General features: G+C 50.4%; 1 protein-coding gene across 8 annotated transcripts; it reads left to right on the top strand.

The window, feature by feature from the left end:
- Positions 1 to 322: 322 nt before the first annotated feature.
- Positions 323 to 22,334, top strand: RAB3IL1 (RAB3A interacting protein (rabin3)-like 1). 8 transcript variants are annotated; one of them, XM_014948791.1, is made up of 12 exons: positions 323 to 867; positions 7,670 to 7,904; positions 8,821 to 8,916; positions 10,449 to 10,526; positions 11,137 to 11,352; positions 14,634 to 14,762; positions 14,876 to 14,988; positions 15,992 to 16,015; positions 17,428 to 17,621; positions 17,895 to 17,994; positions 19,023 to 19,089; positions 19,670 to 22,334. In XM_014948791.1, the coding sequence occupies exons 1-11, from the start codon at positions 707 to 709 to the stop codon at positions 19,078 to 19,080; spliced, it is 1,404 nt and encodes a 467-aa protein (XP_014804277.1). In that variant the 5' UTR covers positions 323 to 706; the 3' UTR covers positions 19,081 to 19,089; positions 19,670 to 22,334. The 8 variants fall into 8 exon arrangements, with proteins under 8 accessions (XP_014804277.1, XP_014804276.1, XP_014804278.1 ...); XM_014948790.1 differs by lacking the exon at positions 17,428 to 17,621 and adding an exon at positions 13,334 to 13,453 and having other exon boundaries at positions 326 to 867; XM_014948795.1 differs by lacking the exons at positions 323 to 867; positions 17,428 to 17,621 and adding exons at positions 3,206 to 3,340; positions 13,334 to 13,453.
- The last annotated feature ends 1,581 nt before the right edge of the window (positions 22,335 to 23,915 follow it).

Raw genomic sequence — 23,915 nt, 5'->3', positions numbered from 1 at the left:
AGGTGGGAGCTGGGTTTTTGTTTCTCCAACTGATGGATGGACACTTTGGGACACGCCTGGGGGACAGCTGGCCTTGTGCAGAGGGGATGGAGAAGGCAGCAGCTTTTCCTGCTTCAAGGCAGCTCGGGAGTGATAGTGGCCAAGTTTTGCTCTGCTGACCCAGCCCATTCATCTGATTATGGAGGAATCTCAGGGTCTCTCCAGGCTTCCTCAATAGCTTTGGGGCTGGGAGTGAAGGGGAGCACCCGCCACTCACATCTTGTAACCAGTTATTTCTGCAAGGGGCTGGGATTCAGCATCCCCAGCACATCCTCTCTTAATGCTTCCCGTCTGCATTATCAGTTCTCTTTCTTCCTGCCTTTGTTGAATCCTGGAAGTTCTACCTTTCTAATCTGAGGACCCTCCGTCCCTAACAGCCAGGCCTTGGGAGTTAATAATTACAAAGACTAATTACTTCTGGTGCTGCCTGGCAAAGCTGGAGATCTTTCCCCTCCTCCCAAAAGTTCCCTGAAGATAACAAAGGTTACGGCCATCGACACAAACCTCCTGGACTCTTTGCTCCGAGACTTCAGAGCATGGAGACAGCATCTGTTGTCACTGTGGATCCTGGCCACCAGACAGGGCAGGGCTGTAGATGACATGGACCCCCAGGAGAAGCTGGGACAGGGAATTTCTCCCCGTGTAGGACCTACAGTGGTGCTCTGTGATGGATACAAGGATCACCATGTCTAACTTGCCTGCCTGTGGTGTTGTGTCTGGTGGCGAGGCAGAGGATGGAGCAGCTGAGACCAGGGAGGGAGCTGCTGCTGTGTGCGAAGGCTTGGAGGGGATGCCACCACCTGGAGGAAAGCCCAAGGCAATGGCAAGGTAGGACACAATGGGAAACATGGGGGAAGGACCCATCTGGAAAACATACTCTGTCACCAAAATCGTAGTGCTGTCAACTGGTGGTGGGAGGTGGTTGTGGGATCTGCTGTAGGCCTGTGGTAACAGCAGAAGTGGTTTTGTCCCCAGACATGTCCCAGGGACAGGGACAACAGGCTCTGCATTCCCTGGAGCACTTCGTGGGGAGGTGGGAACACCACAGTGCTGTCTCTCTGCCTGTAGGTAATGCCCCAATGAGACTGTGAACTTTCTAGAACCGTAGCTCCTCTTGACTTCAGTGTGGAGTGGATCGGTCTTCACCTGGGGCTGACCCTTTTTGCCCCTCTGTTGTAGCAGAGCAGAGCAAGAGAGGAAAAAGCTTTCAGGATGAGCGTGCCCTGAGCAAAGGGGGCTCCTCCATGCACAGGTGATGCAGGAGGGAGGAGAATTGGGTGGACAGAGAACGGCGTGTTCCCACTGCTTCGCAGACAGGACTGTAAATCAGTGCGGCCACATGACTGCTGTCATCTACTGGGAGCACTGCCCTGCTCCCTCAGCCTCCTGGAGATGGCCAGTGCGAGGATGAGCTAGCTAAAAATTGGAGCCACGGCATCCAAAGTCCAAAGCTCAGTGACAACGAGACCCACTCGTCTCATGGAAGGGTACAGAAACCCAAGTGCTTTCCCCGGGTGCCGAGTTTAAGAATCCTGGTCCAGTCCCACTGTTGCCCACCACTAACAAGAACAGTAATTTCTCCCCTCAGACAGGTTTCCTCCATCCTTTCATGTTGATGTAAATTATCACTTATTTGCATCCGTTATGGTTTGAGGAACCCACAATTTATTGTTGTTCAGACAATTATTCTCTCACCCAATGACCCCTCCCCACCTGGGAAGGGGAATTGGGAAAAGCAAGGAAACCAGAGAGTTGAAATATAAATAGATTTAATAGAATAAGACTAAATAATTAACATTAATAACATCAAAAACCCCAATATTGATCCCGATATCGATATAAAATACACCAGGACTATCCCCAGGCCGTTCCATCCCAGGAAGCTGGTCCCTCCCAGCAGGGACAGCCCATGTGGGACCCTGCGAGCGCTGCGGCTTCGGGAGGAAGGGAAGGGCTCAGGGCTCTGGCACAAGGAGTTTTCGGGGCAGCAGCCACCAAGGGAGAGAGCGAAGCCCTCAGCAAACTTTCTAATTTATATTGAGCGTGATGTTCATGGTATGAAATAATCCTGATGGCAGTTTGGGTCAAGCGCCCGGGTCTTAACCCTCCTCATGCCCTGCACCTGGTGAGCTCCAAAACACTGAGACCTTGAAACCCACATACCATAGCTGGCTATAAAGTAAATATTTTCACTAATTCAGACGCTAGAGTCTTCTAAAAGCGCAGTTTTCCTTAGCGTTAGAAGAGACCTTACTGAAAAGTAAAATGACTGAAAGAGATATTAATCCCGTCCTGCTCCGAGCGGGAACAACATCCCAGGCTGAGCTCATCCCACTGAGCTCAGAGCTGTGTCAGCAGGAGTCTGAGGGCAGGCTCCGTGCCAGGGAGGGACGATGTGTTTACAGGGAATGTAGGGGTGTTATGGGGAGCGTAAGGGTGTTAAGGGGAGCATAGGGGTGGTATCAGCTGCTGGTACCAGTTTGAATCCCTGGCTGAGCACACACCTTCTCCCAGGGCCCCTCCAGCTGTAAATGGAGATGACACCCCCTCGCATACAACCTGCTCCCCTGTACCAGCATCGCTCCAGGGGCTCTCTCCCAGGCTCAGCTCGGGGGGAAGGCTCCTCACTCACCCCCGCAGCGCCCATCTCGGCCACTGCCAGCCCCAAATCGGGACAGGGACAGAGACAGCACTTCTGAGGTTTGCATTTCTAATGTCTGTCCCCTGGGCCCATCACAAGGGCTTGCAAACTCCTTCCATGGACTCACGGCTCTGCAAACGGCCCCGGTTTGATTCCTGAGAAGGGGGGGACCGTTGTGATTTCCAGCTCGGGCAGCGGCCCCTCTGAGGAAAACACAAAACCCATCCCACCGGCCCAGGGGGACGGGACGCCGGGCCGCAGCGCAGCAGCGCCCACCGGAACGCCTCCGGGTCGGTCCCTAAAGGGGCCGGGCTCGGCTCCACCACCCGGGACGCGGCGGCAGGGGCCCCATAGCGGCGGCAAGGCCTCAGGGCGGTCACCGGGCCTCACAGCGACCAGCCGCCATCGCGCCCTCTCCCCGCCGGGCCCCGTCCGGGCGGCAGCGCGCAGGCGCGCCCCCTAGCGCTCGAGCCGCGCCGGTGTCACGTGGTGCCCCCCCCCGCCTCCTCCCCGCCGGCGGGCGGCGCGAGCCCGTCCCTCAGGCGGTGCCGCAGCGTCCGGCCCCCGGTCCCGGCTCCGGGCATGGGGGCGGCGGGAGCTCCTCCGCCTCCTCCCTGAGCAGCGGTGACGGCGGCAGAGGGACCCAGCTATGCTGCGGGGGTAGGTCCGGGAGCCCGGGTCCCGCCGGCTGTGTGTGGGGGAAGGCTTGCGGGCGGTGAGGCGGCGACCGGGACGCAGGGGCCTGGCCGGTGGCGGGGGGAGGCGGCCGGGCTCTGTGGGGCTGCGGTGTGTGGCGGCCGGACTTACCCCCCTCAGAGCAGGCAGGGAGGCTGCCCCCGAGCCTGGCCGTCCCGGGGTGCTGGGACAAGGGCCGGGAGGAGCCCGGAGGGGCTGAGTTTCCCTTTGGAGTTCCATCGGGTTTGCCTTTCCCCTCGGACTTCCACTGGGTTTATTGGGTGTTTTATCGCTATTAACACCTTGCGCCCTCACAGCCGAGTAACTCAGGGCTCAGTCCGGTCTCAGGGCTCTGTGTTTGTGCGTGCAGTCCTATGGAAGTCAAGCCAGGAGACAGAATAAGGAGGTACCATACCAGCAACCCGCAGACATAAGGGCACAGCGGGTGACTGAGGCAAATACAAGAAAGACAAACTGTTCTTTACACTGCAATCGAACAGACCATATGCTCGGGAAAAGCTTTTAAGAGCTGGCAGGCTGGTGGAACGGGCTGGGGACCGATGCTGCTTTGTGGCGATGCAGAACGGCGACGCTCGGGCATCTCTCCTGGTCGGGATGGAAAAGTCGTGTCCTCCTCCTCACAAACCCCAGGGCAAGAGTTTAACCTGGAGAGACCCACGGGCTGTTTGCATGGGAAATAGCCCTGCAGGATCGGCCCTGCAGGAAACATGTGGGGCCCGCTGGAAAAAAAGTGCAGATCCTGCACATTTTTTTGCTTTTTCTACAGAATCCAACTTTAGAAGGTTGTGGGGTGTTGAGGTTTGTTGGTTTTTTGGATAAGTTTGCATTTCTTGTGGCAGCGTGGCTCCTTGAGGATACGATATGTTTTTTCTGAGAAAGGTAGCCACCAGTCAGACCAGCGATAGCAGGAGAGTGCAAGTGTGTGTGGTCCTTTGGTTTCGGGGGGTGTATTTCAAAGCCCCAGCTGGACACTGGAGATGGAGCTTGGCTGGGCAGAAGCTGGTATAGCCAAGGCTTTCATGGGGATTCTGTTTGCACAGATGGAGAATGTGCTATCCTGTCATAGAAGATGGGATGATTTTTCAGGATAGTTTTTTGGGTCGCTTGGCATTACAGAGTGTGAGTGGGACTGCTTCATTCTTTGGTGACCTCTAGTTTTCTTCCATAGTGTGTGAAAATACTCTGGAATACCAGTCTCCCAAGACAAACAACTGGAGAGTCATAAAGAAACAACACTAGTTTTTTTCTTTCTGTTAGGTATGGGTTAGATTGGCTTAGTAGTTCAGTGGACTGTAGAAATATCCCTTTTCCTTGCTGCTTCTTTTTTCACTAGCTGCTTGGTTTTGAATCTAGCTTTTCCTCTATGCTCTGTTTGTTGGGTTTTTTTCCTTCTGGTCACAGAAGCTGGAGGTGCTGAGACTGGCAGGGGCCATCAGTGTGTTTCCTCTCTAATGCAGGAGAACCTGGAGAGACATGTTCTCTACTTACTGTGTCTGGTCTCAAAAGTCCACAGCAGAGAGGGCTTCTACTGTGCCACCTGAGAAATTGTTTAACTGTTGAACAGACCTCTCTGGCATGCTTCCCCTGCTCCGTGGCAAATCCATTCCAGAGAACCTCCCCTGATCTCTGGGATGAATTGATGTCATTATGTCCCCACCTTCCTGTAATGGATTTAATTCCTTCCTTTGGGTCATTCTCTTGCTCGGTCACTCCCTTCTCTTAGTGTTTGGATCCTTTGGAGACCTCCTCATCCTGTTAGCAATGTCACTGTTTAGGTAAGTGATCCACGTTAGCTAATACTGACCTTTCTAAACCATTTTATTTCTCCTGTGCAGTTCTGCTTTTCCTCTGATTAGCCAAATGTTCCAACAGAGCAGCCTAACTGGATGGAGCAGGCACTGCTCTCTCTGACCACCATGTAGTTCACACTTGCTCTCTCACACCTCCAGCTGTAGAAGTCTGCCCGGTCTGGGAGTTCCTGTTGGTCGTGGCTCGCTCAGGCGTATCCCTCCATGTTTGTGCATATTTCTTTTTATCAAGCAGTCCCAGCATGCTGAATAGCTCAAGATGAATTATCTTTGCTTGGCGGCACTGTCTGTCCTTTTTCCTCTGGCCAAAACTAATGTTTATTTTCTTGCCCTTTCCCCAACGCACCCTTTTATGTTATTTTCCACACTTCCAAGTGAAGTAGTATCACCAGGATGAGCCTTTTCTAGATCTTCCCAGTCAATGCTCAGTAAAACCAGGTGAAGTCAGTGGGACACCAGTTCGTTTCTATCTTTTCCAACCTTCTTAGCACTGTTATGACCGGTCCTTCTGCTGCTTTCACTCATTCTTGCTCAACAGAGAGGCCAGAAAAATCTATGGTATCCAGAAAAATCTGTGCCCTCCCCCCAGGTCCCCAGGTCTGTAGTCAAAATGTTGTCTAGTTGGCATGGCATGGCGATGGTCTCGTGCTCTTCATCTTCCAAGGGTTCAGAGTGCTTTCCATGTGCACTTTTCCACACGCTTTCCTGTGTGCCTGAGCTGAATTACCTGGTAGCTGCTGCTTTTTTCCTCTCTTTAGAAAATGACTCTGGACAACTGTTGCTCATGGGCAGCTTTTTGGGGGGGGGGGAGGGAGGGAGAGCAGAAAGGGAGCAATTTAAGTAGCCAAGGTGGTAGCATCACGCTGTAGCCACATGGCATAGCCGAGGAGAAAAAAGCCAGCCTGTCAGTAGTTGGGCCTCATGGTTTGACTGCCTTTTGTGTTTGGGTGAGAGGAAGGAGAACAAGGCTCTTTTGAGCTGCACGTGGCTGAGGAGATAAGCCCAGTATGAGGCTGGAGTCAGAGTGTGGCCTGGCTGGAATACAAGAGGTAGGGCAAATTCAGGAGAGGAAAATACAGAGATTAGGAAAAGAGAAGAAGAGAAAGCGAACCTAACCAAAAGAAGGCGAGAGCTTCTCTGCAGGAGAAGGTGGTGGGCAAGAAGGAGGGTGCGGGAGGAGGGATTGGTGCTGTGTGTGGAAGAGGATAGTGCCAGGGCTCAGCCGAGCCTCGTGACCCAGAGATAACTGGCAGCAGGTTAATCTGTAGCACGGTGTGTGCTGGACGTGATAGAAAGCTTCCATGTGTGCAAGGCTTGATTGCACTCCCACCGACTTCACGTGGCAAGTGACCGCGTGAGGACAGTTCAACGCCTGAAGAAGGGGTGATGCAGGTACTCCAGGTAACGCTCTGATGGCAGTACCCTGTCATGCAGCCACTTAAGCCTACGTCTGCCTCTCCTGAGACCCCAGCAGCTGCAAATCCTACTAAATTCATCAGCCGCTTCCAGGGTCTGTGTTAATCTGTTGACAAAGTCCTGCTGAGCGCTGAGGAACAGCGTCCTGGGTGATTCTTCTGGTTCCCTCTTCCTAGTACATCTCTACTCGCCACTGAAAATAAAAAAATAGGGCTTCGTTTCAGCTCAATGGAAATACACTGTGTTAGGCAGTTCCTTGGAGGACTTCGGTGGGAAACTAGTAGTTAAAAATAGGTCTTTCCCCTCGGAAGCAGGGGTGGGAGGAAGAGGAAGGCTGGGTTTGCAGTGAAGGGGATCAGGGTCTGTATATTTCTGGGGAAGGGGAGAGCTGTACTCGCTTTTTTCTTGCTACTCCTTCAGTTGGGGAAGCAGTGTCTCTGAATTTAGGTCTACTGGGTATATACTAGAGTTCAGAATGAGCCAGCTGCAGTCTGTTTCTCACAGGTGAAAATGGAGTTCCTGGAGCAGCTGTCTTTAGTTCTCCTGCTTTATCCTGAGTTAATAGTACCTGTGACATGTTGCTTGAGAAGGATGAAGATGGGATTTACTAATAGCATTGCTTTGCCCACTAAGATTTGTGTGTCCAGAGTTGTCTGTGAAGGGATCACTCGCTGTTGAGAAACCAGCCCTTCTTCAGAAGGGTGCAGGCTGGGCATCTCAAACTAGATTTGGTGCCATCCTTAAAGATCCCAGGACAGGAGTGGAGATTTCCCCCAAAGTTTTTATTTTAGACTGTCATCTCCTCCTTTGTTGCTGCTCTGGAAGCAATCCATGCCAAAAGGGTGAAGCACTTCAATAGGGAGGCAGTGCCTGCATGCTGGGTAAAGGAACTGGTGCTGCTGGGCACAAAGCAGGACCTGTTCTTCATACCCCATCACCCTCCCTGCCTCACTTCAGTGCCTGGGAGAGGCTGGAGGTTGGATGTGTTGCGAGTGTTAGAGGAAGACTGTGAATTGTCCCCCACCATATTTATCAAAATATAAAGTTTCACTGTGCTGGTATCCCACAGCCAGGCCAATTTTGAGGAAGAGAGCCAGAAGCAACCCGCTGTGGGACACTGGAAGACACTAATGCCATCCAAAGGCAGCAAGGAGGAGCCAGAGACTGCATGCCAGGATGCTGAAGGTGTGGATGAGACCCAGTCCACTGAGCAGCTCAACGTGTCACGTCTACGCAGCTCTTCGGTGGAGATCCGTGAAAAGGGGTCTGAATTCCTGAAGGAAGAGCTGCACAAAGCACAAAAGGTAAGAGCCAGAGCTTGTGAGAACACCTGAGGATGGTGGCACAGATTTGAGCAGTGGGGTTTTTTCTAGAGGTGGTGCTGAGGGCTGCAGGGTCTGAATGTGGCCATGCCAGAGCTTGGAGCAAGCAGAAGAGGAGCAAGATTAGGGCTATGAAGATGATTAGGGGACTAGAACATCTTTCTGCTGAGGAAAGGCTGAGGGACTTGGTTCTTTTTAGTCTGGAGAAGAGAAGACTGAGGTGTGAACTGATCAACACCTACAAATACTTTAAGGGTGGGTGTCAGGAGGATGGGGCCAGTCTTTTTTCAGTGGTGCCCAGGGACAGGACAAGAGGAAATGGGCACAAACTGGACCATAAGAAGTTCCACCTAAACATGAGGAGGAACTTCTTTCCTTTGAGAGTGGCAGAGCCCTGGAAGAGGCTGCCCAGAGAGGTGGTGGGGTCTCTGTATCTGGAGACATTTAAACCTCCCTGGACATGTTCCTGTGCAACCTACTCTAGGTGGACCTGCTTTGGGAAGAGGGCTGGACTAGATGATCTCCAGAGGTCCCTTCCAGGCCCATATCATTCTGTGAAGATTGAGCTGAGGTGGTCATAACCTCCAAAACCTCCATGCCAACATCCAAATTAGTCCCGGAAACCTGCTGGAAAGCAGCTTGAGGCAGGCAGTGCTTACTATGAAGCCTCCTGCTAATGGCAAACGAGCAATTCCAGCCAGAAAAGTGTGCTGCAACTTGTGGAGGGACACCTTTGGTGACACAGAGTGTGGTACAGAGTTTAGCGACAGGAGTCTTGGGTTGGGGATGCACACCATCGTGGGGAGGAAGGGTTGTGGTTGAGAAGTGGGGGCAGGCAGGTGTCAGCACTGCTGGGGCCAGCAGTGAGCTCATGCATCCCTCTCCCTTTCCTCAACAGGAGCTGAAGCTGAAGGACAAAGAATGTGAGAGATTGTCCAAAGTCAGAGAACAACTGGAGCAGGAACTAGAGGAGTTAACAGCCAGCCTATTTGAGGTACCACCCTCTTCCTTTTCCCATCATTTCTTAAGCTAAGCTGACATCCAACTGCTTTAAGACAGGCTTTCCCTGAACTTCCAGCCATCTCCTCCCCCAGTTTCCTCATTTCCCCTGTTGTTCTTTCCCACTTGGAGCAGTGCTGGGCAGTGCTGCAGGCAGAGCCTCAGAGCAGGGGCTTGTACCTGCTCCTGGGGGGGCATTTGCGTGCATTTCTTTCCCCCTTCTACCAGCTGTGGGGTGGCATAAAGAGCACGGCAGTTATGGGGCTGTACATCTGGTAGCAAAAACACATGTGGGGTTGCCTGGAGCTGAGCATTAACTCCCTATCCCTCTCCCATGCCTGCTCTGTAATCTGGGCAGCAGCTGCTGGGTAATAGAGATGATTTCCTGGCCCATGTCAGCCCTTGGGCCGGGTGGGAACAAGCTGGATGTCCTCATATACTCTGCACCAGTTCAGAAGGCCTGTTGTTTGTTTTTTTTTCTTCTGTAACGTGATTCTTGCCAAGCTCTATCCTGGCAAAATCCCATTTACCAGCAGCTCTAATGTCTGGATCTGACTGGGCAGTGAGGAAAGCCAGAGCCCGTCTGTACCTTTGAAACACAGGCTGATGCTGAGTGTGAGAGCCAAGAGAGCATCCCCCCTCCTGGAGATTTGGCTGCCTGGGCTCGGGGTGAATTTAGAGGTAATGCAGCTGAGGGCTTCCTTTGGTGGCCTGGGACAGAGTGCTGCCAGACAGTGCTGCAGGGAGGCCCCAGCTGGTCTGTGGGAGATGCTTTTAAGTTGGTCTCTTACCATTTGGCCCCCACCTGAGCTACAGCTCCTGCTGCGTTGCAGACATGCCCGGAGCAGCGAGGGCTGGCCGCTCCGCACAGGAAGTGGGAGCAAAGTGCAATAACAAGTCAGGCAAGAGCAGTGACCTCAGCAGCCAGGAGCCAAGACGTGGAGCAGCAAGTCTGGATCAGGATCTCTGCCGCAGATGGCAATCAGGGGCAGAAAACAGTCCAGTGATCAACCAGCAAGTCTGCAGCGACAGCGCAGGCCTGAGGTTAAGTGAAGAAGCCATGCTAGTGACTCTGAGTCAAGGTCAAAGTGGCAGAGGTATTGGACTGGGTGCAGACATAGCTTCTACACGGCTGTGATGTGGCTCAGGTGGGTGCTAATGTGAAAAGCCTCAGCTTTAAAGCAATTCCCAAGGGCAGGGAAGGGCAGGCCCTTGCTTCTGGCTTTGTTCACAGCAGCCCATATCAGTGAAAGAGATGACCTTGGACTCAGCCAGGAAAACTCTTTCATTTAGCCAACGACACTCCTAGAAGGGGGATGCACTCCAGGCTCTGGCACTGAGAGCTTTCTCTAGGAAATTCTGGGAAACTCTTCATGGCTGATAGAGTAAAACCCTTGCATGTGGCAGTGCTGTCTGTCCCCCTGCTTTCTTGCTCAGAGCATGTGATAACGGCAGAGCTTTGGCCTGCCCTGGTGGCTTTACGAGTTGGGACTGAAACAGGCAGACTAAAATTCTCTCTTGGTCCAGGAAGCGCACAAGATGGTGAGAGAAGCAAACACTAAACAGGCGGCGTCAGAGAAACAGCTGAGGGAGGCACGGGGAAAGGTGAGAACCACGCTCTCTCTGACTTGGATCTCAGTGCTAGGTTGGTGGCATCCCGGCCCAGCCTGGCCATGGTGCTGTTTGGTGGCTGGAGGAGAGTAAATCACCTGCAGCTCAGTCTCTCTGAGATGCTGCGTTTACTCTGTTCCCTCTCCAGCAGACACTGACTGAGGGGGAAAAGGCATCCTTGCAGTCTGTAAGATCCAGCTCCCCTTTGGGACACGGATGCTGGAAGTGATATGATATTTAATTGCCACAGCTGTGGGGACAATTAGAGCAGGGAGCTGGGGAGTTGGAATTTCCTGACAAGGCTGCACCACAGGGCTGCTCAACTGGTTCCTTCTCGAGGAGAGAGACGTTTCTTCTGGGTTATTTGGTCTAAAAAGAGCCCGGAGCAAAATGTGCTCAGACTGAGGAGAACAGAGGGATGGGTTCCCAAATAGCTACTGTTTAGTCCAGTTTGAAATTCTGGGTGATGGTGGGCATTTGGGAAAAAGGGGAGAAGGCTTCATGACTGGGCTTGTAACTGGTTCCCTGTGGCTTTGGTGTTTGGTGGGGTGCAGTGAGCTTGAGGTCAGCAAGTGCTGAAGGTGCTGTTGACTTGTCTCCTTAGATCGACATGCTGCAGGCAGAGGTAACAGCCCTGAAGACGCTGGTGATCACATCCACACCTTCCTCTCCAAACCGGGAGCTGCACCCTCAGCTCCAGAGCCCTTCTAAAGCTGTCTTCAGGAAGGGCCATGGGCGAAACAAGAGCACCAGCAGCGCCATGGTCTCAGCTGCCAGCCAGAATGTGACTCCAGAGCCAGTCAGTCATGAGCGCAAAGAGGTGGGTGAGGGCCATTCCCTGCATCAGCCTTGGAGCCACCGCTGTCACTGTGATCAGGGAGCCGTGCGGCTTCTGACTGAGGCTTCCTGGAGAGCTCTGTGGTTTCAGTGTTGGGAGAAGCTGCCTGTGCAGTAATCTGGCTTGTTCCCTAAATTTGTGCTGAGGCAAACTCTGGAGGGTTTCTGTTTGTGGAGATTTCCCCTTCTGGGAAGCGTGTTCGAGGTTGCATCAGGACATCTGCTAGAGGAAGTGGTTGAGGGATCCCTGGAGGGCATGGACAGATCCAGGAGCTACCAGTGCTGAGAGTGGGTATGTCAGGAGCTGCTGAGCAGAAGCCAGTTCTGCTGCATCTTGGTAGATGAGTCCACTGCCTGCTCTGGGGTGATTTGCTGTTGGTTCTTCTCTTTGTCTAGTTTGGCTTGGACACCAGGACACTTCCATCAACTTGTAGTCTCTGTCACTCATTCTGTGTTCTTGGGTATTTGCTCTTCTTTGCAGAGCATATATGTAATTATATTTAGTTCCTTCCTTACTGGAAGGAACTGGGCAGAGAACCGTACAAAGCATTTTTTAGTGTCTTTCCAACAAACCCTATTTAATAATTCCCTTGGGTGATCCTTTGATAGACCCCCCCACCTGTTGTGACCATGGGTGGGTGGGTTTCATCTGGGAACTTTCCCGTAGCCAGATGTGTACACAGCTGTCCTGGGGAGCAAAAAGGAGGCAGCTTATGGCACTTGGTCAGGAAGAATGAAAATGAGTGAGAGTGTGTGTGGTGGGACAATATGTCTCCCTAGTGATTTTTTTGGGGGACCTGTGGCCTCTGTCATGAAGAATTGTTGAGGGAACATGAAGGCACCTGGTCACTTGGCTTGTGTGAGAACGTATGCACAAGGGCCACTTGTGAAATTAATACTCTGACCAAACAGGACTGTGCTGGGAACACTGGTAACCCCTGCTTTTGGCAGCAGATTCAATGAATGTGCTCTTGTTGCTAGAGTTTGGGTGAAATGCTTCAGGCAACATTGGTTGTAGCCATTCTCCTGGGACCGCAGTAGAGCAGTGAGGGATGAAGATCTTTAACTCTGTTCACAGGCAGAGGGGAACAAAGCCTATATCAGAGAGAAAGCCAAAGGAAAAAATCACTTCAGTAACTGTGAAGGCCTGATCCACTGGTTTCTCTTGGTCAAGTAGGGAACAGTCCAGATTTGCCGGATGTTGGAGTAAAATGCAGTCAGCTGGAAGCTACTTTGAGGACCAGGAAGAAAAAGGTTTAATCTTTTTAAGGTCCTGTGGCCTCTCCCAGTGCTGACTGTTCCTCCAATCAGAACAGAGGAGCTCCAAACCAAGAGCCCAACTCAGTGAACCACTGACTACCTTGTAGAAGTTGCCCTCTACAGTCAGCAGGGATAACTTTTGCCTACTGGGGAGTTCGTTTTGCTGTTCTTGGCTCAGTCTCAGCAAAACTCCTGTTGACAATCTGTAGAGAAGTCCTAGCTCTTGTAAGTGACTTGCTTGTTAAATATTTGGACCTGTCATTTCTTTGTGTAGGTAGCTTCCACATGGTGCAGATATCCCAGGGCTTAAAGTCCCAGGGCTACAGGAACTAATAATTTTATATATCAAGGGCGGGGTGTTTTTTTGTTAACTTGTTCATTTCCGTCTCTCAAATTCCTTAGTGGCCTGTGTGAGAGGTGATAAAAGGGAGAGTTGGTGCTTGGTGCTTGGTGCTCTATGGAAAAATAAGTGCCCTATCTTAAATTGAGCCTAAAAATGACAGAATTTTTGTTTCCTTTTTGCACCTCAAGCTGAAGTCAAAAGGTGTGGCTTGTGGCCCTGTGATACCTTGAGCAGCACCCTTAGTTCCCTGCAAGGGAGGGCTTGAGCCTTTCCTTATGTCTTCTATTTTGTCTCAGGTTTTTTTTACCTCCCTTTCTTGCCTGTCTCTCTAAACCTTTTCCTTCACTCTCTGTCCTCAAAGTCTGGGTTACCTGCTCTCCTCTCTCTGCTCCTTTGTATCATCCCTGGGAAGGCTCTCCACATCACCTATGAACCGAGCTGGCAGGCCTTGGGGGCAGATGCTTCCTCATCCTCACGGCAGGTAACCTTTCTGGACAGCATCAGGGAAGGGTGGGACCAACCCATCTCCCTCTCACGCTTCCAACCTTTCAGTTCTAGCTTCCTTGTATGCTAACTTCCATATTATTTTTTTTTTTTGTTTCTCATGTTTTTTTTTTCATGTTTGGTTTTTTTTGCCCATCTTGTGGCTCTGAAGGTGCTTCCTGGTAGCAGGTGAGCTGTGTCCGTAGCAAGCATGCTGGAGTCCAGACCTCTTTCAGCTTTGTTCACTCATGTTCTTTGTGTTGCTCAGCAGGGTTTCTTTAGGTTTGTTTTTCCTTTCAGCAGCTTTAACGGGATTTGCTGGCCTTTTAAGGAGGTGCCCTGTCAGTCAGGTTGGTGGTTTGGCTAATGATCCATCTGGGGTTTAAACACCAGGTCCCAGAGCGTCTCCAGGACTGAAGTATTTTCAACCAGGCAGAGATGGAGGCAACGACCTTCCTGCTGGGTCAGGAGACAAGAACAAGCTCTGTTTTGGGAGTGATAATTATTGTAAAAGGCAACGAGCAGACATTAGAATGGGAAAGTTATTCCTAGTCTTTGAATTCCCTTTTAGAGACCTCCTTTCCTACACTCAGCTTCCCTCTGCAGGCCTGTGTGCCTGCCCAGTGTTCCCATTACTTCTGTGACTCCCCAAACACTAGAGTTCTGGGCTTGGAGTGGTCTTTAAAGGGCTGGCATACCCTTGAGCTCCTACTTGGGCTCACTGAGTGTAGTCCTGCGGGTGGCTCTTTATTAATAGCTTTTTCCAATTAATTGTTTTCTGTAGCAATTCTTTCCTTACAGAAGAGTTCTGCCTCCTGGGTGCCATTGTCACTGTGCTTTGCCATTCAGCTGCTCTCATCATTCCTGCCATGGGCTGAGTGGGCACTTGGTCTGTTCAGTGGTTGTGTGGTGGCTTTCCTGCAGCAGAGGTGTCCTGGAGGAATGTGGGATAGAGAGCTGCAGGTTTCTGGCAGGATAAGCCATCTGCTGATGGGTGAGAGATGAAAGATCCTTGGAGCAAGCCCACTTCTCTCAGACACTGTTGTGATGTCTAAGCCCTTCTAGGTGCAGGTGTCTCGTAGTTAGATTACCTGCACAGTTACAAACGCCTTCTGATATGGTATCTCTCCCTCTCACCCACCTTCCTTCTTCCCATTCCTCTTGGACACTTGCTGCAGGTCGACTCCATTTTATTTGCTGAGTTCCAGGCCTGGAAGGAATCTCCAACTTTGGATAAATCCTGCTCCTTCCTGGACAGAATTTATCGAGAAGATGTAGGACCTTGTCTGGACTTCACAAAGCAGGAGGTGAGTGCTGGAAAAGGAGGTCAAAAACTGCACAGTGTAGCAGAACCATAGTTGCAGCTTTACAGAGGTGACCTTTGCATGTTCATATCTGCACTTGTTTCTCTTTGCCACAGCTGTCGGAGCTGGTGCGAGTGGCTGTGGAGCAGAACACACTCACCATTGAGCCCATTGCTTCCCAGGCACTGCCGGTGGTGAAGGTGTCAACAGAAGAGTGTGGTGGCCCAAAGTAAGGAACTGTGCTTTATGCTGTCTTGTCCTCTCCTTGCTGCTGGTCTTTTTGTACCATCTAGTGGAGTTTGGCCAGGTCTTGCTCAGTCAGTTGAGTTGAACAGTTCAAAGGACTCAGCTGAGTGTTCTCCTACCCTATGACTGGTGGTAGATCAGCTCAAGAGAAGGGGAATCATCTTAGGTGACCTGGGGTACTGTAGTTGACTGTAACCTAGTGGTGTGTTAGTGGAACAGGTTTGTTTGGTTGTTTGTTTTTTTCCCTTAAGGTAGCAGCTTGTTCAATGTTCTCTGAAGGTGTGTTTGTCTATAACTTAGGGTGAAAGGATTAAGTCAGAGCTGCATTATCTCATGTTCTTGCATCTTAGAATCAGAGAATCATAGAATTGTCTAGGTTGGAAGGGACCTTTAAGATCATCTAGTCCAACCATCAACCTAACTCTGATAAAAAATCATCACTAAACCATGTCATCATCTTGTGAGGTTTGAGTTCACCCCACACTCCTGACCTGGCTGGTGCACCAGGTGGGTTTGAGCCTAGGTCAGAAAAGATCTCCTCTTGCTGTGTATCATCTTCCCAACCTGATGCTGTCACCTTACCATCAGAATTGGGACTAGTGGTGCTCCAGAGCTTGTGTTGACTGTATCTGATGTGACAGACAACTTGAGGTTGCCTAAAGAAGAGGAGTACTAACAGGAGTGACGTGATACTCTGGATGAAGATAGGGGATTTTATTCAGCTACTGAATTTAAGTTCAGTCAGGGCTTTCTCTTTCTTCTTCCCTCCCTGACCTTCAAGCAGAGCACCTTCTAAGCAAAGGTGTTGCTGTAGCAGTTAAAAGCTGCTCACATGCAGGATTCCTGCCACTCCCTTCTGCATTTTCTGTCATTTCTAGGCAAATTGTTCCATGAGTATATGTCAGGCCTTTTCCAAGAACAACCCATCCTGTGTTTATCCTTATTGGTTTCCTTTTGATTTTTTATTTTTTTTTGTGTCTTCACAGTGGGTTCCGGTCACAAATTGTAACGTAAGTGAAGTATTTATTTTTTAGCCAGTGATCAAAGATCTCTAATCCATTAACAAGTTACTAACTTGGTGCAATTGAGCAGCTTTGAAGCCAGAGCTGAAAACTAAGCTAACTTTTTAACCCTGTTTAATTTCCACCCAGACAGGACAGTAAGGAATCTTGCTATTGGCAATAAAGGACTCAAAAAGAATTTGTTCCCCTTTGCTTCCCAGATAAAAACTACTGATTTTTATGGCAACTTTGAACATACTGTGGGCCAGAAAAGAGAAAACTGGAGTCCCTGCCCAAGCTGGGATCTACCAGACCTACTTGTCTGAACCTGCACTGTACGGACCTCGGTGGAGCAGTTTGAGGAGTCTAGACAGGCAGGGAGTGAGATGGCCACTGTGTGACATTGCCTTTATTCCATCAGAGCAAAATGCTGGCCAAGAGGTGCTGAGGGCAACTGGTTTTCATGGTGGCATGTCTGGCAAAGTGCCCTGGGATGTGTAGAGCACTGAAGGGCAGGTCTTCAAATGCTGCAGTTTAGGTTATTCTAGCTACATTGTGATAGCTGGAGTTACACCAAGTGAACCAAGCCAAGAGTGACCAGCAGGAGTCTTTTTTGTCAGTGAGCTGCAATGCTCAAATTTAGGACCTCTTATAGGTACCTCATTTACAAAGGTATCGGCTCATCCTGCACCTTCTGAGGATTTGATCCTGAAAGTTGTGTTAATGTTTTGGTGATGCTCACTTCTTACTGCACCTGAACGCTTACAGCCCATGCTTCTACTCTTAGCTACTATTTGCCTTGATAGCAGTGGAAAGCAAGCACAGAGACATGCTCAGAATCTCTCTGAAACATCTGCTTCCATGTGTTGTCACCTTCCACACAGAGCAACTTTCTGCAGCTCTTTCTGTCCCTCTTCCCACCATACAGGCACCAAGTCTCCAGGGAATGTGGTGATGAGTATGCAGCGGAAAGCTCTGCTTTACTGCTTTAAGTGGGGATGAAGGAAGGGCAACTGGCTGGTGCTGGGGAACATTAATCTTGCAATTAGCAGAAGGAAATGGCAAGAAAATAGAGACATGCTGCACCCTTGCTGATTATGTCTCTTGGTGGTCTCCCTGGGAGCTGAGCTGTCTTGGAAAGACTATTTTCTTCACTCAGTCTGGAATCTTACAGTTGTGAAGCCAGGCTTCTTCCCTGCCTGCACAAGATGGGATTGCCTTATTCTTAGGAAATGCAAGCCTTATCCAGAGCCCCCTGAAGTCAGTACAAAGTCAATCTGTGTGGCTTCAACTAGAGTAGCTTCGAATCAGGCCCAAATTAATTAGTAGGAGCGTAGCGTAAAGGCTGCAGCGTGGCTTGTTTTGAGTTCTTGGCATGAGCAAATCTGCTCAAATGCTGGATTTACCTGTTTTGCAACCAGGTTTGGTCCCCAACCAGCATGTTTGCATCCCATTGGGAAAGCTGATACATCTGAGCAGGATTCCTTCAGGAAAAGCCTTGCCTGGAACATGGAGGAGATGTGCAGAGACCAGATGATGTTGGTTACACTCTGCTCCAGTCTCACCTCTTTAATATTTTCTGTGGTTTGGACTTGGGCTGTCTGCCAGGAAAAGGGTATGGAATGGGCATGGAATAATTCATGATTCCAGATATTTAGCCTAAGGTCTCCTAAACTTGCCGTTTATGGGATCTTTCAAGGAGCAAAAAAACTCATATCAGCCAAAGTGTTTTTTTTTTTTTTCCTTCTTCGTGCTGAACTGATGCAGCATCTGCCTTCTGAGCTCCCACTTCCACCTCTTGGGAGGACAGTCCTGAGGTTGTTGAATTGCTGTGTTCTGCTGTGCTGCTCGATTGTTGAAGGCTGAAGTGTTTTTCTTTTCCCTGCAGGAAATGTGCTCTCAGTGGCCTCCCCAGGACCTGCAAGCACCGCATCATGCTGGGGGATTCTGGGAATTACTACTACATTTCACCATCCTGCAGGGCCAGGGTGAGTCTTCCACCTTCTCAGGGTGCCTCGACCCTCCAAAATTGTCTCAAGCCCTGGGATAGAGGAGCTTTTGGGTCAGCCCTCAAACTGACAGAGACCAGTGGGGCTTTAGTTCATTCCTAAGTCGAGCTGGCTCTTGGTGCAGGTCTGCAGCCCTGCCTCAAGCTCCGGTGCTCTGCCTCATGTTCCTTCAGGCAACCTGTCTTCAATGTGTTCGCTTTCCATGGTTTGCTTCAGTACAGGGCTTTGATTGTTTTGCCTTATTATTATTTTTTAATTCTCCTTTGTAAAACACAGTAATTTTCTGCTCTTTAAATGCTGGCTCCTGTTACTGTTCCGGTTCAGATCAGTGACTCAAATGGTTACGAGAACAAGTTGTCCTTTCTTTGGAGGGAAGGGAGAAGGTGAATGATTTGTTAATGTTGTTGTTGGGGCCCTGATTCAACAGAGCATTTGAGAAGTTTATGCTTTCCTGAGTTGTTACATAGCAGAAGAGCTGATCCTGCAACATGTGACTCTTTCTGAGACAAAAAAGTTGGTTTCATCCATGGACTTAAGTTGACTAATTTTTGTCACTTGTTCATGACACTGAGTCCTTCAGTGCCATGAACACCTTTACCTCCTGCACACATGCTTTCTGCATAAATCTTTAACTCCAAAGACTTTTATTCAGTTGAAGAACGCTGCTCTTTGAAGGAAGATCACAGACTTTGCTGCCACATTAAGTAGTGATCGCTTATGTCTCAAATCTGCAGTAGGTTGGAGTTCTTCCACAGTGTGTCTCATGGATAGTGTAGCATCTTGGGATGGGATTGTAGATGCCCAGAATTTTATTTTTTATTTTTAATCAGCTTTCTTCCCATCTCTCTTTATCTGGTAATATGTGGGGCTATTTCTCAGGTGCTCATCACTAAGAGCTCCCCTGCTGGGTGCTGTCAAAGCCTCTGGACAGGCAAAGCAGTTCTGTAGCTGACTCCTTTTTTTTTTTTTTTCTTTTTTTTTTCCTCTTTTTTCCCTCTCTCCTTCAGATCACAGCTGTGTGCAACTTTTTCACATACATCCGTTACATCCAGCAGGGCTTGGTGAGGCAGGACGGTAAGATGGGATAGGAGCTGGCTGGGGGTGGGGGGTTGCCTTCTGTGGGCCACGGGGAGGAATTCAGGGGTCCTGTTCAGCGTGACAGGAATGGGACCAGCTTGGGGTACCCTGAACTCTTTGAGAACCAGTTCAGTGATAAAAGAAAGGCAAGAGCAGGAGGAATAGATGCAGGTATTCCTTGCTCATCAGCTTGTTGGGTGCTTCTCTGTTACCCAGAGAAGTTGTGGATGCCCCATCCCTGGAGGTGTTCAAGGCCAGGCTGGATGGGGCTTTGAGCAACCTGGTCTGGTGGGAGGTGTCCCTGCCCAGGGCAACAGGGTTGGAACTGGATGATCTTTAAGGTCCCTTCCAACTTTAACCATTCTATGAATTCTATGATTCTTTGCCCTGGGGTGGGGTTGGTAAGGGGTGACCTGATGGGCCTGTCCTCTGCGTCCCTCACTCTGGGGATGAGCCAGGCTGGGCTGCACTGAGAGCACAGCAGAACATGAGGTAGTATCCAGCTGTACCTTGCTTACTGATTTTTGGTGTCTTTTTTTTTTCCTCTTCCCTTCCCTGCACCCTTTTTGCTTTGCAGTGGAGCTGATGTACTGGGAGGTCATGCGGCTCCGGAGAGAGATGTCTCTGGCCAAACTGGGGTTTTATCCCAGTGAGATGTAAGCAGAGGCCTGGACATGGAAGAAAACAGCTCCTGTAGGAACAGCTTGTCAAACGCAGTCTCCAAACAGATGAACACCATGCCTCTCCTGCAGTGGGCCTTACTGCCTCCCTGCCCTCCCTCTGCCCTGCCTGAAGCTGAGCAAGGAGCAAGAAGCACAAGTTCCACCTTCAGCTGTCCCACATCTCCAACTGTGACTGGAATTCAGCTTCCAAGCCACCCCCTCAGAGCCGGGCTGGCCCTGGCCACTTTGGGGTGACTGTCTACGGACTGTCCTCTGTGGAGTCTCCTATATGCAGTTGTATATCCATTTATTTTTTATTTTAAAACTTTTGGTTTTATATGCAGTCTGCTTTGGCATAGCCTGAGGCCGGCCCCGTGCAAGGCAGGACTCCTGGACCTTCTTTGTAGGCAAGTCTTTCAGGACAGATGCTGGCTGTCTGTCCATCTGTCCCCCTCCTTTTGGGGTGGAGGGTGCTGTGCCCAGTCCTGCTGGCCACTTGCTCCCCTGATGGGCCAGTAAATGCCAGCAGCACACAATAATCTTTCGGAGAGCCATGAACAGCCTGTTTCCAAGTACTTCCTTGCTCCTTTTAAAGGAGCCCGCAAGAGAAGCTTTCTGCCAACTGAGTCACAAAGAGGGATTTGTTTCTGGTTTTAGCTTGCAATTTGGTGTTGGGTAATCCAGGCTGGGGGAATGGCTGGAGCAGAGGCAGGAGCTGTGCACCTGGGGCCTTCAGCAGAAGAAAGCAAGTGGGGAAATCACATAACTCACAGCTGGCCACAGCTTGGCTGCAGGATGTTTTCTCCTGGTCTAGAGAATCTGCTGCCGTTGTCACAGGCCGACGTGGACCTTGACGTGCGGTGGTCTGTGACAGTCCATGGTGCAGAAGTCCCCCATGGTGCTCTTAGATACAAACCTCACCCACAAACATGCCTCTGAGCTGGTCCTGCTCTGGAGGAGCTTTGGGTAGGACTGGTCCCACCGTTTAGATAGAAACTGTGGTCCCAGGCTGGATTCTTTATATCTTCAGAAGGATCATGCCTGGGGTGGGCACAGCCTTGAGGCCCTGAGACTTCCTTCCCAGTATTACATCAGACCTAGAGATGCACATCCACTGGGAAACCCAGATTCTCCTGGGCTGCAATCCCCAATAAGGATGCTTGAGACATTTTTGTGTGCACGTGTGAGGGATGTGGCCAAGGTTCCTGTACACCTCAAAATGTGCTGGGAAGGGTGTCACTAAAGCTGTTGGAACATGGAAGCCCACTATAGCTTGAGCTCAGGCCCAGGTTTGTCAGTACAGAACTGTGCAAAAGCCATGACAGTGTTTTGTAGCCAATTTAGCCTTTTTTTCAGTGACTCTGGAATCAGCTCAGCCAGCACCCAACCTGGGGTCTTCATCTCACCTGGCATTTCTGCGCTTTTGACTGGCACGTCGCCCTGTCTCTCTGCCATCTAACTCCCATCTCAGCAAGTTGGTGCCCAGAACCAGCTCCATGAAGTTTCATCCCCTCCTGAGAGATGCTGCAGTAGGAACTCTGTTATCGTCCGCGGAAGAAAACTAACTGAGCTGCTGTGGTTTTGACTAGGGGAGGGTGGAACAGACAGGGAAGGCAAAAGTTTGGTTTGGAACCTCATGCAAGGACATCTTTACTGCAGATCTGGGAGAACCTTCCTGTAGAAGACTCCTGTGAGCACAAGCTTTCCTGTCACTGAGCACACTCACGATACGCTGCCGAGTTGCTCCTCAGGGGACTCCTTTCCTTGTAGCTATAGTGGCACATGGTATTGTTTGCCAAGGGTTAGGAGCAGTGTGAAACATGAGTTGTCATCCCCAGAGCTGGGAGAACACGTTCCTGACAATGCATACGAGCTTGGAATCCAGCTCAGAAAGGGCTGACCTATAAGTCCAGGTTGTTGTAACATCCCAGTTGTGCTTTTATTTCCCACAGTGGGAGCTCACGCTGCTCACCCTCCCCAGATGAGCGAGTACATCTACTTTTCACCAAAGGAACGTGTTCCAAATGTGGAGTAAAAGCCAGAAATATACATCCAGAGTCCGGCTGGGTCTTGAGCTAGTGATAAACCTGCATCTCTTTGGTGTCTGCAGGCTTGTGGCGATTTGATATCAGCTTTTCCAGAGGACAAAATAGAAATGTCTGTCCCCAGCTGCAGATTTCAGCTCAGGTAAATTCCATCCCTGGCAGTTTCTCCTTGTATCTGTTCTCCCTTCCCCACCTTTTGGTGTCCATGTGTCATCCTGTGCCGTTAACTGCTACGTTGCACAACAGACGTGGCTGCGTTGCAGCGCTGGGAATGAGATGATCTCTCTGTGTAGGAGATGTTTTGGTTTGTGGGATTTTCTTCCCCCCTCCCCTCAACCTCCCTCAGTGTCACTTTGTGAAGCACTTTTGAGATGAAAGGAATTAGAGAAATGCATTGTGTAAGGTTGTCTTACCTTTAAAACAAAGCAGAGAGAACAATTTTGTAGATGAATATGAAGTCACTCCGTTAACAGCGGGATGGTTGCACCCTGCTCTTTATTAAAGGAAAAAAATAAACATTTGTTATTAACCTCTTTAAAGGTCTGATTGCAGTTCTAGGGCTGGGTTGGTTGGGATGTGTGTGCTCGGACTCCAGGCTTGGCTGGTGTGGTGCTCTGTGCCTCTCTTGCCACCGTGTGTCCTGATGGACTGGAGGGGAAGAAGCATAACATGAAAAGTCTTTGGGAGATGAAGCAGAGGTACAGCCAGAGCAGAAAACAGCAGTAGATCTCATGGTAGCAGCAATTCTGTGACCAGGGGGTAGCTCTTTGCAGTAAAAGTAGAACTTGGATGAGGATGAGTAAGAGGAAGACCAGCCCCAGGGAACCTTGCATCCCTGGTGAGTGCGCAGTGCTGAGGTTGTCCCCAGCACGGGGCAATGAGCCACAGAACCCCCATGAGCTTCCTCTGGGTTTGTGCTTGATACGAGGGTGGTGAGGCCTTCACCATTTTTCCTGCTTGCATGCAATCCTGAGAGCCAGTCACTGGTGCATGACAGCATGACAGGAACATCAGCATGAGCTTCTCCACACTGTGTTTAAAGCCAGGAACTGGACTCCTGTGTTTTCACTACTCAGGGTGCCCTGAGATGCTCTTGGCCAGGTCCCCAGATCTCCCTGTCACCCTTTTCCCTTTCCATTCCTGTGTGAACATGGGTGTTACTGCCTTCCTCTGATGGGATGTGCGACCCCTCACTGCTGCTCTCCAGGTTGCTGAGGGCACAAGATTTTCCTTGTCTGGATTCACTCTCATTGGCATCTGACATCATGGGAGGGAGAGAGAAGGATGCTGGAGGCAGCTCCGTTTCAACAAGTGTCCAGAGGAAGGGGCTGCCACCTCTGGGATGTGGAGAAACCTCAACAGATACCAGCGATGGTAACCCAAAGGTCCCATGTCTTTTTCCTAAAATGATGTTACTGTTTTTTCAAACGGTGTTACTGTTTTATAGGACAAGTTGTCTGGGCATGGAGAAGGAAACCAACTGGCAATCGCAAAGCAGGAACAGAGCTGGTGGTGTCTGTCTGTCCTTCTTCTGCCCTCACTGCCAGTGCTGGAGCAGAGCAGGGGTATGAGCTGCCAGGAGAGCAGAACAGATTCCCCTGGATGGATGGGGCTTTTGAGGAGGCAGCTTCCAGGGCCGACAGCGGATATGATGGATTAATTAGAAGGATTGTCCTCTTCCTGCCAAACTCAAAGTTCTGTCTGCACATCCCTTCCCTGGTGGGTCCAGAGTGGGCTGTGCTCTGTGCTTTTTGGCTCCTGAGCTGTCCTGTGTTAAGCAGCTAAATTTTTCATTGAGAGCTGTCTCTAGAGGGGGATATCAATTTTTATTTTATTTTTTTTTTAGGATCCTATGGAGTCTGTATTAAAAAGTAATACAAGAACCGTCGTTCTTTGCAAGGGAGAGCAGTTTCTCCTCTTTTTCTCCAGAGGTTTGGTCCCATCCTGTGCAGCAGAGTCAGGCAGCCACAAGATGGCACAGGCAGACCAGGCAGGGACTGTCCACCCTGTGAGAATGGAGCTTCTCCAGATCCTTGCTTCTCCCTCTGAAGGCATCAGACCTTCTGACCTGTCTTCTGCAGCCTCTTCTCAGGTGTATTTAAGGGCGACAAAGCTG

This window comes from Calidris pugnax, unplaced genomic scaffold (assembly GCF_001431845.1).
Source record: "Calidris pugnax isolate Ruff unplaced genomic scaffold, ASM143184v1 scaffold107, whole genome shotgun sequence".
Taxonomy (NCBI): Eukaryota; Metazoa; Chordata; class Aves; order Charadriiformes; family Scolopacidae; genus Calidris; species Calidris pugnax.
Note: the sequence above shows the minus strand (reverse complement) of the source record. Positions and strands in the feature narration are given on the sequence as shown.